General features: G+C 50.4%; 1 protein-coding gene across 1 annotated transcript; it reads right to left on the minus strand.

Moving 5' to 3' along the window:
- Window positions 1-1,249, minus strand: LOC110261379 (olfactory receptor 10A7-like). The gene has a single exon (XM_021097578.1). It carries the CDS (start codon window positions 994-996, stop codon window positions 1-3), a length of 996 nt encoding a protein of 331 aa, XP_020953237.1. The 5' UTR covers window positions 997-1,249.

Here is an 11,841-nt window from a genome sequence, read left to right on the forward strand (position 1 = left end):
CTAAGGAGGTCCCTCACGGGGTCCAGACCCCAGGTGATGGCAGCACACCCGCCGCAGGGCAGCCTTCACCTCCTTGTTCCGCAGGCTGTAGATGAGGGGGTTGAGCATGGGGGTCACCAGGGTGTAGGACAGGGACACCACCTGCTTGCTCTCCGGGGAGTAGCTGGCCTTGGGTCGCAGGTGGATGACCCCCGTGGTGCCATAAAACAGAACCACCACGATGAGGTGGGAGGCACAGGTGGACAGGGCCTTGCGGCGCCCCCTGGCCGACGGCATCCGCAGCACGGTGGCCAGAATCTGGGCGTAGGACGTGGCTATCAGACAGAAGGGAACCATGATAACCAGCACCGTGGCCACCAACACGTTGTCCTCGAAAACCCTGGTGTCGGCACACACCAGGCTCAGCAGAGGGGCGATGTCGCAGAAGAAGTGGCGGATGCCACGCGGCCCGCAGAAGGGGAACCGGAACAGCCAGACGGTGAAGACCAGAGCCACGGGCGCGCCCGCCAGCCAGCACGCGGCGGCCAGCCGATGGCAGAGCCGCGGGCTCACGATGGCGCCATAGCGCAGGGGCCTGCAGATGGCCACGTAGCGGTCCCAGGCCATGGCCGTCAGAAGGAAGCACTCAGACGAGACACAGGACAGCACCAGGAGCAGCTGCAGGGCGCAGCCCGCGGGCGACACGCCGCGCCCGGGCCGCAGCAGGGTCCCCAGCAGCCGAGGCACGACGTCCAGCGAGAAGCACATCTCCACCAGGGCCAGCTGGCGCAGGAAGAAGTGCATGGGCGCGCGCAGGCCGGCGTCCAGGGCGGGCAGCAGCACGATGAGCGCGTCGCCCAGCAGCGCGAGCAGGAAGGCGGGCAGGAAGAGCGCGGCGAGCGGCGGCCGCAGCGCGGGCACGTGCGCGAAGCCCAGCAGCACGAACTGGCCGGCCGAGCTCAGGTTGGCCCAGGGCGGGGCAGCGGGGGCGCCCGGGGGAGCCCAGGCCGCAGGCATGGACCCAGGGGTGCGTGGGGAGCCGGCCCCCCGGGACGAGGCGGCCTGCGGGAGGGAAGAGGTGAGGAGCAGCCACGAAGTGGGAAGGGGCGCCTGCCTGGCCGCTGACCCGACAGGGCGCGCTCTGCAGAGCAGGGAGGGATCTTATTAGAAGGCAAGTCAGACCCCGTCACACTCAGGGCGCGCCTTGCAGACCCGGTGGACGCGGCAGGGACCCCAAAGGCCTTGCTGGAGTCCTCTAGGCCCTGGCGGGCCTGGCCCCGCCCACCTCCGACTCTGCTCCACGGAGCCCCGCCCACCTCTGACTCTGCTCCACGGAGCCCCGCCCACCTCTGACTCTACTCCACGGAGCCCCGCCCACCCTCAAGGCCTTGTCCCGCCTCAGGGCTTTTGCACTGCCATCCCCTCTCCTGGGTGTTAGGACACTGTTTCCCCTTTATGGGGTCCTGTGTGGACTGGTTCCTGGCCACCTCTCCATCCTCTTCTGCTGAGCTTCCTGCTAAGTCTGGCTTCAAAGACCTACTCACGATCCACGAATATCTGCCTTTTCCCCTCACCCCAGGGCCTTTGCACTTGCACAATTCTATCCCTCACCCCCAGCCGTTGGCACTGTTGGACTTTCTCATCCTCCGGGTCTCCACTGAAGTATCCCCCTTTCGGGGTACTGGCCCTGATAGCTAGAAACAATGTAAGGTGCCACCTCGTGCACCGTCTACACAGTCTGGAGTTAGGTGGACTTTAGTTTGTCTTCCATGAGGTCTCTTTCTTCCTCGGGACTCGGTACCCCATGCAAGTGGACATCTTCCCACCAGATGCCCAGTATGACCTGTTCTTCTTTATGTGATGCTGTAACTTCTCTCTCCCAAGAGTTTTCGCAAAGAATGAGTGAAGTGGCACGCAGCAATTCTCAGCCCTGGGGCTGGCATGCAGGAGGAGCTCAGTAAGCATGGCCGAACACGTCCACGGGCCTCCATGTGTGTGGAAGGAACCCCACCCCCTACCGTGTCGTGTCTCTACTCCTATGGCATACAGGGTGAAGCTTAGCCACGCTGTCAGGGTATCCAGCCCCCCTTTAGGTATGGCCGCCCTGTTCATTCATTTATTTCAGCCAGAGGGTACCCACTGCACCGGGCACTGTGGCAGGCGGTGAGCTGGGATTTGGAGATGAATAGCAAAGTCAGACCTGTTTCTGGACCTCAGGGTGCTTTGGGTGAACAGAGGGGTGGCTTCCTCAGGAGGGGAGCAACAAGGTTTTTGCATAAAAGCCTCCCAACCCTGGTCTCATGTCTAGGTCATATTAGCTGCTCCATCAACAGTTAACTGCACACATCACCCCCTGTCCATGATTTTAGCCCCAGCACCTAATACAATGCTCGGTCCATAGCAGGTGCTGAACAGATATTTATAGACTGGTGAACATCTATAGGCAGTTACATTCCTCATGATCTAGTTCAATGTCTGGCAAAATAGAACTCGCTCAAAAATACCTGTTGAGTGGAATGGACGTTCCTTTGTGCAGCGAGGTAAGGATCCAGCGTTGCTGTAGCTGTGGCATGGGCTGCAGCTGCGGTAAGGGTTCAATCCCTGGCCTGGGAACTTCCACATACTGTGGGTGCAGCCAAAAAATAAATTGTTGAATATGTAAGGAGCAGATTTTTCTCATTTCTTGCTGTGCCCTTCTGCGTAGATGCATCCTTCTCATAATTTCCCCAGGTCCTCACTTCCTGCTCCTTTCTGCCTCACTCTGGCTGTTCCCACTCTTTTCCACAGAGCCCTAAAGCCATGCCAGTCTCAGCAGACAATGTGGTATCTGGCTACGCTGCCGAACAGTGGGAGCTGGAGTCAGGGTTGAAACTCCACATCTGCCCCATTTATTAACCCTCCCGTGCCTGCAAGAAAACTGTGTCCCTTCAATGCCTGCCTTCTGATCTGTAAGTAGTTTACATAGTTTTTTTTTAAAAAACCTCTCTATCTCAGGATTGTGGATGAAGAAAATTAAGCCCGGGGGATCAGTGTCTTCTTTCAAGTCAAGGGGGAACTGGCACTCTCACAATGAATAACTTTCCCAAAGTTGTCATCTGGTAAACAGTAGCCCGAGAGTCATGCCTAGTCTTTTCACATGCCAGGTTCACACCCTTAGTTCTTTCTCTTTTTTCTTTTGGTTGTGCCCACGGTGTGCAGAAATTCCCAGGCCAGGGATTGAACCCGAGCCACAGCTGCAACCTGAGCCACAGCAGTGACAACAGCAGGTCCTTAGCACTCTGAGCCACCAGGGAACTCCCTCACACCCCTACTTCTTGAAGTTGGGGATGTGTTTAAAAGAACAACCGTGTACACTGATTGGTGGTCTTATGTTGTGCCATCTCCATGACCAACACCCTGGCCTAGGCCATGATCGTCTTCCATGTAAAGGATGTCCTGCCCTTCTGCTTCCATTCTCACCAGCCCCAGCCCTTCTCCACCAGAGCCTGTGACTATAGTTCTCCGGAGGAGCACAGAACATCGTTCCTGCACCAGACTGGAGACTCTGTACCCATCTCCTGGTGGACACATTTTGGATTCTTCGTCTGGTATCTGAACCAGCAAGCGTCCCCATCACCTCTCCAGGCACCTGTATCTGCCTCCACGCTTCTGAAGATTTCTCCCTCGTCTTGTTTATTCAGCTGATATTTATTGACTATTCTGGTTTCAGCGAAGTAACGAGGCTTCTCTGTAGGGACCTTTGGGGCCAAGGGAGGAACCAGAGAGGGGCAGTCAGCTACAGTAATCCTGGAGAGGAATGAGAGCGTCTGGGGCTGGAGCGGTGAGGACGTGGGTAAAATCTGGGGGTGAGTCCGTAGCATCCCTGGTGCCTTGGGCAGGAGGGGTCTGAGGGGTGGAGGATGGGGCGGAGCCAAGGTAAACCCTAGCTGTTTGCCCACAGCAATGGGATACCGCCGTTTACGGAGGTGGAAAGACTCGGACATGGTCAGGTTTGGGGTGGGGGTAAGAAGAAGGAAGTTTCGGCTGGGGGATGTGAAGTCCCCCCAAGCTGGGTTGCTGTGGAGAGGGTGGGTGGACAGCACTGGGGTTCAGGTGCAAGCTTCGGGATGGGGATGAGCACTCGGGCACCGTGAGTGGAGAGAGGTCTTTCCGTCACGGATTGGATGCGCTCCCTCAGAGAGACGTCGATGGTGTAACGTCTCCAGATTTCCGCTTCCTCCTCAGTGGGGGGGGGGGGAGTCCGAGAACCTACTGGCACCAGTGCTGTCATTGTGGCCTCAGTGCCACTGGGTGAAGTGCTGTGATTGTCACCCTCCTTTCGCGTATGAGGAAACTGGGTCACGGACGTTGAGTGACTTGGCTCAAGGGGATGAGGGGGCACGGATCTCAATCCCCAGCGTCCATCACCAGGATAAGCTCTATACTGTGTGGCCGCTGCACATGTCAGGTAACAGATCAGCGAGTAATGCATTAGCTCCCTCCCAGACGCCCGTCCGACTTACCCCAAACCCACACAGCACCCCCTCCTCCTGCCTCCCTCAGTCCTGGCGGATGTGGCCATCCATGGACCCCTCAGATTTGCACTTACCCAGTGAGACGTACCTTGTCTTCTTCCTCTGAGTCCCGGGGGTCGTGAGCGAAGCTCACACAGCACTGGGTTCAAACTCCTTCCTGATTATGAGCAAGGACTTTTGACCCTCTGAACTCCCATTGCCTATGAAAGAATAATATGTATGGAAAAAAAATCAAAGAAAAAAAGCAAACCAAAAAAGAAAAAAAACAAAACAAAACAAATACTATGTAGGTATTGGATCTTTCAATACATCCAATCCACAGGGTCTGGAGAATCCAATGAGTTTGCTTGGAAGACGCTAAACAATGCCATGGAAATCCTGGCTTGGAAAAACTAACCATTGGGCAATAGCCAAGAAGACATGTGTGGGTTTTAGATAAATGAGATGCTGGCTCTCCCATAAAATGTTAATTATTTTTGGCCCCAGAAGTTCCCAGGCCATGGACGGAACCCGCACCACGGCAGTAACCAAAGCCACAGCAGTGACAGCGCTACCCCGCTGAGCCATCAGGGGACTCCACAATTTTAATGTTTTTAAGGAAAATGGGATCCTCTGCTATTGATATGCTACTCAGTTTCATCCCCTGTCGAATGGGTCAGACCTTGGTACCTTCCTCATGATGGTGACTAAGAGTCAACCCAGATGATCTGATAGAACAAACTAGAGTTCCCATGTGGCTCAGCCGGTTAAGAACCTGACACAGTGTCTGAGAGGATGCGGGTTCAGTCCCTGGCTTCACTCAGCAGGTTGAGGATCCAGTGGTGCCACAAGCTACGATGTAGGTCACAGATGCGCCTCGGATCCAGTGTTGCTGTGACTGTGGTGTAGGCTGGCAGCCACAGCTCTGATTCGACCCCTAGCCTGGGAATGTCTATGTGCCATGGGTGCAGCCATTAGAAAAAAAAAAAAAAAGAAGAACAGGCTGGCATCTAGCAAGAGCTCAATGGTAGTTACTGTTATTACTAACCATTAAAAATAAATAGTTCCAGACATACCTCACTGGCTGTGTGACGTTGGGGCAATTTTGTCCCTACTCAAGCCTTCACTTCCACACAAGCGAATTGCAACTAGGAATACTGACCCCCCTTGTTGTGAGGCAGATTTTAGTCTCTGGTGATATCTGGGCATGTCTCAGATATGGCTCCTGCACTGCTCTCACCACAGGGAAATCAGAGCGGAATCAGAGCGGCACAGAGCCAGGGCTCTTGACTTTCATGCACAAAGGTGTTAAGGCAGGGAACTCAATACACATTTGATGAGCTTCCCGCTACCCCCCTCATGGTCATCCCACTTTAGAAGGTTTGGTTTCCGCAGGTGACCTCGCCCGCTTCCCTTCTGTGATTCTGGAGCCAAGACCAAGGCAGCATCCCCACTGAGTAGCTTTTAAGCCCTTACTTGCCTGTCTTTCATGACAGGAAGCTTATCACCCCGTGTGACAGCCCCTCCATCCTCAGATCTTCAGAATGACGATGAAGACCTTCCCACCAGCATTCGCACACATGATTGACAGGACTGTAAACTGGAGTAGAGTCTTTGGAGGGTGTAGTGGCAATATCTGCCCACTCAAACCCTCAGGAAAGTGTCTTGGCCCTGCGGTTCTCCTAGAGGACTTTATCCTTCTCATAGACTTGCATGTGCACTCAAAGGCTAATTCAAACAGAGCAGTATTTCTAAGAATATAAGACTAGAAGAAACCTGATGTCTGTCGGGCCTGGGGAAGCACATTACGGTGTATTCCTACAGTGGAAAACTCGACCGTGACGTAGTAGAAAAGGGTGCAAGAACAGTGTTCACACACAAGGTGCAATTGCATTTTGAAAACAAAATTGCAATTGGCTTTTAATCACAATTTGCATTTTAGCGTCTTTCATCCATGGGATGTTTTTCCATGTTAATAAAAATGTTCAGGAGTTTCCGTCATGGCTCAGTGGGAACGAATCTGACTAGCATCCATGAGGACGCAGGCTTGATCCCCGGCCTCGCTCAGTGGGTCCGGCATTGCCGTGAGCTGTGGTGCAAGTCGCAGACCCAGCTCAGATCTGGCAATTGCTATGGCTGTGGCATAGGCCAGCGACTGCAGGTCTAATTCGACCTCTAGCATGGGAACCTCCATAGGTTGCGTTGAATAAATTAAATAAAAAGTCTTAATTCAGGTCCTGCCAAGTAGCAAGCACTGAATTAGGGCTGTCTTGCTGTCATCATTAGCACGACCAAGTTGTATTCAATTTTTTAGAATCTTAAAGAATGCTGCAGTGGGCATCTTTGTAGACAAATGGGTTTGTTTTATCTTTTTAAATGAGTTTTGGTAAAAAAGAATTAAGAGAGTGAGAAGGAGGAAGTGAGGAATGAAAGAAGGAAAAAGGGCGTGAGAGAGGGAGAGAGGGAAGAAAGGAAGTAGAGAGGGAATTAGTTTATGGTTATCGAATATAGAGTTTTTGAAGAACAGCCAATGCTCTTCATTTTCAGACCAGAAAAGTGAAGCTCAGAGAGGGTCAGTCTGCCCACATGACCCAACAGTCTTTCTCCTACCTTCCTCCTCCTACCATCACTCCGTTCTGCAAGGTTACCTTCCAACAATGGATGAGGCAGGAAATGAAGCCCAGTCAGTGAACCTCACCGACTCACACAGCAAAGCATCCTGCCCCTGGTTAGATCCTCAGAAGACCCACCCTTTTCTCCCTGAACAACCAAAGATGCTCTGATGCCAAAGAGGATGAAGTTGACATCCCAGCTCCCAGTGCGTCCACAGCTCAGGGGCTTGGCTGGAGGCGGGGCTCCATGAGATATCAACCTCTGGCCAGGGACCTCGAGGCTGTCATTCTCCCTGAAGATCTCAGCATCAGGGTGGATTATCCACCTGTGTGCCCAGCTCCAGGGAGTGGTGAGACACTGCTGTTCTCTCCCGCAGCCCCTCGCCTGACACAGCTGGAGAGGATCCACCTCCCCATGGTGCAAAAGCCTAGTTCCAGCCCACGCCGGCTTGATGTTGGCAAGCATTGGGTCCTCTCCTCCTTTTCTGGTGGGAGTGCAGATGGATACGGCCACCCCGGTGGGAGAGCTGATAGAAGCAGGTTAAAATTAAAACCTGTCAACACCCACCCCCCACCAATCCTTGCCTTCCCTAATGCAAATCAAACCCTCAAAGAGATACCATCTGTCAACAGAACCACCACTGTCTGGGTGGGTTTTCTTTTTCTTTCTTTCTTTTTTTTTTTAATCAAAAATACAAGGGATAACAAATGCTGGTAATGGTGTGGAAAATGTTATTACTATCATGATTTTTCCAGGAAGAGAAATGAGTGAGCACCAAGATTCTGAGGCAGGAGGGCCTTTGCAGGAGATGAGGAAAACATCAGATACATGTTATAACACCTTGGAGGCCACAGCGAAGCTTCTGAACTTGGGGGTACCGTATTTCTGTTATAATGGGGAGCAGTGCAGAATTCTAACCCAGCGAATGATATAATCTGATGTTAGTTCCAGCCGAGTTATTTTTGTGACGTGGATTATGAGAATTGAATGAATTATGTATGTGAAACATGTATCCCTGGGGTTGGCACATGGGGATGCTCAGTCAGCTGCAGTGGACGTGTTACTGTCTAGCTCCCCTCTCCAGGCTGGGGGCTCCTTGAAAATAGGGTCTGCATCGCATTTACCTCTGTGTTCCCAGTGTCCGGGAGAGCCTGGCACAGTGTAGGGTCTGTGTGTTACAGTCTTGGGTTGCAGAGTTCCCATCATGGCTCAGCAGAAACGAATCCTGTTGGTATCCATGAGGCTGCGGGTTTGATCCCTGGCCTCACTTAATGGGTTGGGGTTCCAGCATTGCTGTGAGCTGTCATGTATGTCACAGAGGCAGTTTGGATCCAGCGTTGCTGTGGCTGTGGCTGTGGCTGGCAGCTGTAATTCTGATTTGACCCCTAGCTGGGGAACTTCCATATGCCATGAGTGAGGCCCTAAAAATAAAAAAAAATAAAAAAGAAAAGGTCTTTGTTAAACAAACACAGACTCTGTCAGGAGCAGAGGGCACCTGGGCCTCCGCATTTCTACTGGCAGAGGTCTCAAGGGGCCCCTAAAACCCGCATACTCCTTTTGAGAACTCTGTATTCACTCCCTCTCTGCCTCCAGACTCGAAACCTTGCCATTGCTTCCTGCCTTGAAACTTTCAGGATGCAACTTCTTGGGTCCTTTGCCACTCAGCAGATAAAATCAGGTCTCCTGGGTCGTTCCTCATTCTTCGGATGCTAAGCCCCTCCCAGATCCATGGGCGGAGAGGCGGAACGCTAGGCATTACCTCTCCTCCTTTACAGCCTTGGCAAGTGGGTAGAGTTGAAGCTGCGGTTTTAGCCATGCCTGTAGCCGGCCATGCCTCCTTCACAATCATCAACACTGAACCTGCCATGGGCTTCATGCAACTTGTTTATTGTCTTTCTGACCAGAATGTGAGCTCCATGAGGACGGGGCTTTGGTCCATTTTGTTCACTACTGTAACCCCAGTGCTCAGAGGAGTGCTTAGCACATAGTAAGCCCTCAATAAAGATTTGCTGATGGAATTGGTCAATAGCTAACTTAAGCCAAAGTATTGACTCTATCGGAAGTCTCTGCGGTGGCCGGTAGAATACATGGAAAAGCCAATTACGCTTCAGAAAACAGAGAATTGAGGCAACTCCAAGGACCCTAAGACCACATGATTCTCTGTTGGAATTTTCACAAAGAATTGGCTCCAAGCGTTTTCCATGCTTGAGCCACAGGAGGGGATAATGGATTGGCCACCTCTTGGTCAAAGAAGGACGGGGTGCCATGGTTGGGTTATCTCACTGACAGAGCACAGTCCCCTGTCCCCATAAGAATACGTTCAGCTGCAAGATATCAGGGGTCTTTTGAAAGTGGCCTAAGTCATAGCATGAGAAGATAAGCCATGGATCGAAAAGAAACACCTCAAAAGACACATCTGATACAGCACTGCTATCCAAAATATACAAAGAACCCTTCAAACTCAATCATAAGGAAAAACAACCACCCAATTTAAAAATGGGCAAAAGACCTTAATAGACACCTTACCAAAGAAAATATACAGATGCCAAATAAGCATGTGAAAATGTCCTGCATCATATGTCTCAGGGAAATACGTGTTAAAACAACAGCAAGACACCGCTGCACACCTATTAGAATGACAAAAATCCAGGACACTGACAACAGGAGTTCAATGGATAAGTAAACCGTGAGAGCCAGCACTTAAATTGTGCACAGGTGGGCCAGGTACATTGTACATGCTGTATGCATGTTGCTTTAGTTCTGATAACACCACTGTGGTCTGGTTATAATCATCGTTACCGTTTTGCAGACAGTAAAAACTGAGTCACGGAGAGGATAAGAACTGGATGAATGCCATCACCCGGTGAAAGGGGAACCAGGGTTTGGACTCTTATAGTCTTGTTTCAGAGACCGTGTAACCATACTATCCTCCTGATTCTTGAACCAATAATGAGTTTATTGCCTCTTAGGGTTGCCAGATAAAATATAGGACACTCACATTTAAGTTGCATAAAATCAACAGACTTTCCTTGAAGTAGAATTATATGAATATTTTAAAGTATGTTCCCAATATTGCACAGGCCATACTTAGACTTTCTAAAAGTTTATTTACCTGAAACTCCAATTTAACTGGGCATCCTGCACTTTTATTTATTTATTTGGTGTGGGGAAGGAAGATATTTATTTATTTGTTTATGTATTTATTTACAAGGTTTTATTGAAGTGTAATTGATTTACAAGGTTGTGATAATTTCTGCTGTATAACAGAGTAATTCAGTTATACATGTACACACAGCCATGCTCTTTCAGACTCTTTTCCCACATGGGTTATCATAGAATATTGGGTAGAGTTCTCTGAGCTATACAGCAGGTCCCCATTGACCAATCATTCCATATACCTTAGTGTGCCTATGCCAATTCCAACCCCCCAGTCCATCCCTTTCCCCCTTCCACAATCCTTTGGTAACCATATGTTTTTTCAAAGCCTGGGAGTCTGTTTCTGTTCTGCAAATAAGTTCATTTGTATCTATTTTTAGAATCCACATATAATTGATACCATATATTTGTCATTCACAGTCTGACATACTTCACTTAGTATGCTAATTTCTAGGTCCAGCCGTGTTGCTTCAAATGGCATTATTTCCTTCTTTTCATGGCTGAGTAATATTCCATTATCTATATGTACCACCTCTTTATCCATTTTTCTGTTGAGGGATATGTAGGTTGCTTCCATGTATTGGCTATTGTAAATAGTGCTGTGATGAACGCTAGGGTGTATGTATCTTTTCAAATTATGCTTTTCTCCAGATAGATGCCCAGGAGTGGGATTTCTGGATCATATGGTTGTTCTATTTTTAGTTTTTTGAGGCACCTCCATACTGTTTTCATAGTAATTGTACCAAATTACATTCCCACCAACAGCTGCACTTTTATTTGAGAAATCTGGCAACTCTACTTCCTCGAGTTTGCTATAGAGAGGTCGTTCCAGATTCGTTAATTCAGTGTAGCCATGATATCAGTGCTTCGCATTCACTTCTCTAGGTTTCTCCCCATGGTAATGAAACGGCTGCCAGTGCCCTCACGTACCCCGTCCTCACAGAACAACACCCATAAAACATCAAGGAAGAAAAAAGAAGGGAGGGAGGGGGATAATGTGGACTCTAGTTTCTCTTCCTGCCTCTTCATACAGGGGAAAGTCTTTCCAGTGGAGCAGCATCGGACTTCCCCTTCTATCTCATTGGCTGGACAGGACCACGCCCTCACCCCTAAACCAATAGCACTGGTTTTGGCTAATACGAATTCTGATTGACTTCCCAGAGCTGAGCACCCCGGTCCGTGAGTACCTTGCTTCCTAGCAATGCACTCGATCAGGGCTCTCTTGGCAAAGAAGCACCTGCCACTGCTTCAGTTATAATTGCTGCCTAATAGACCACCCCAGACTTAGAGGCATAAAACAACCCTGTTAACATCCTCCTGTTCTTTGGGTCAGGAATTGAGACAGAGCAGAGCAGGTTGGGCTTGTCTCTGCTCCTCAATGCCTGTGGCCTCAGCTGAGAAAGCTGAAGTCTAAAGAGTGGTGTCTCCTCATAAAGCAGGAATGATCTAGAAGTGTCTGTACCCATGTTTGGGTTGTCATCTGATTGTCAGGCAGAGCTCCTACATGTGGCCTCGATATGTCATGTATCCATGTGAACTAGTTTGGAAAGTCTCACAGAAGGACAGCTAGGCTAGGAGCGAGGAGCAGAGGAGACCAAGC

This window comes from Sus scrofa, chromosome 6, assembly GCF_000003025.6.
Source record: "Sus scrofa isolate TJ Tabasco breed Duroc chromosome 6, Sscrofa11.1, whole genome shotgun sequence".
NCBI lineage: Eukaryota > Metazoa > Chordata > Mammalia > Artiodactyla > Suidae > Sus > Sus scrofa.

Bases quoted from the DNA above. Each gene is read 5' to 3' on its own strand.
- LOC110261379 (XM_021097578.1), bottom strand. From the start codon at position 996: ATGCCTGCGGCCTGGGCTCCCCCGGGCGCCCCCGCTGCCCCGCCCTGG.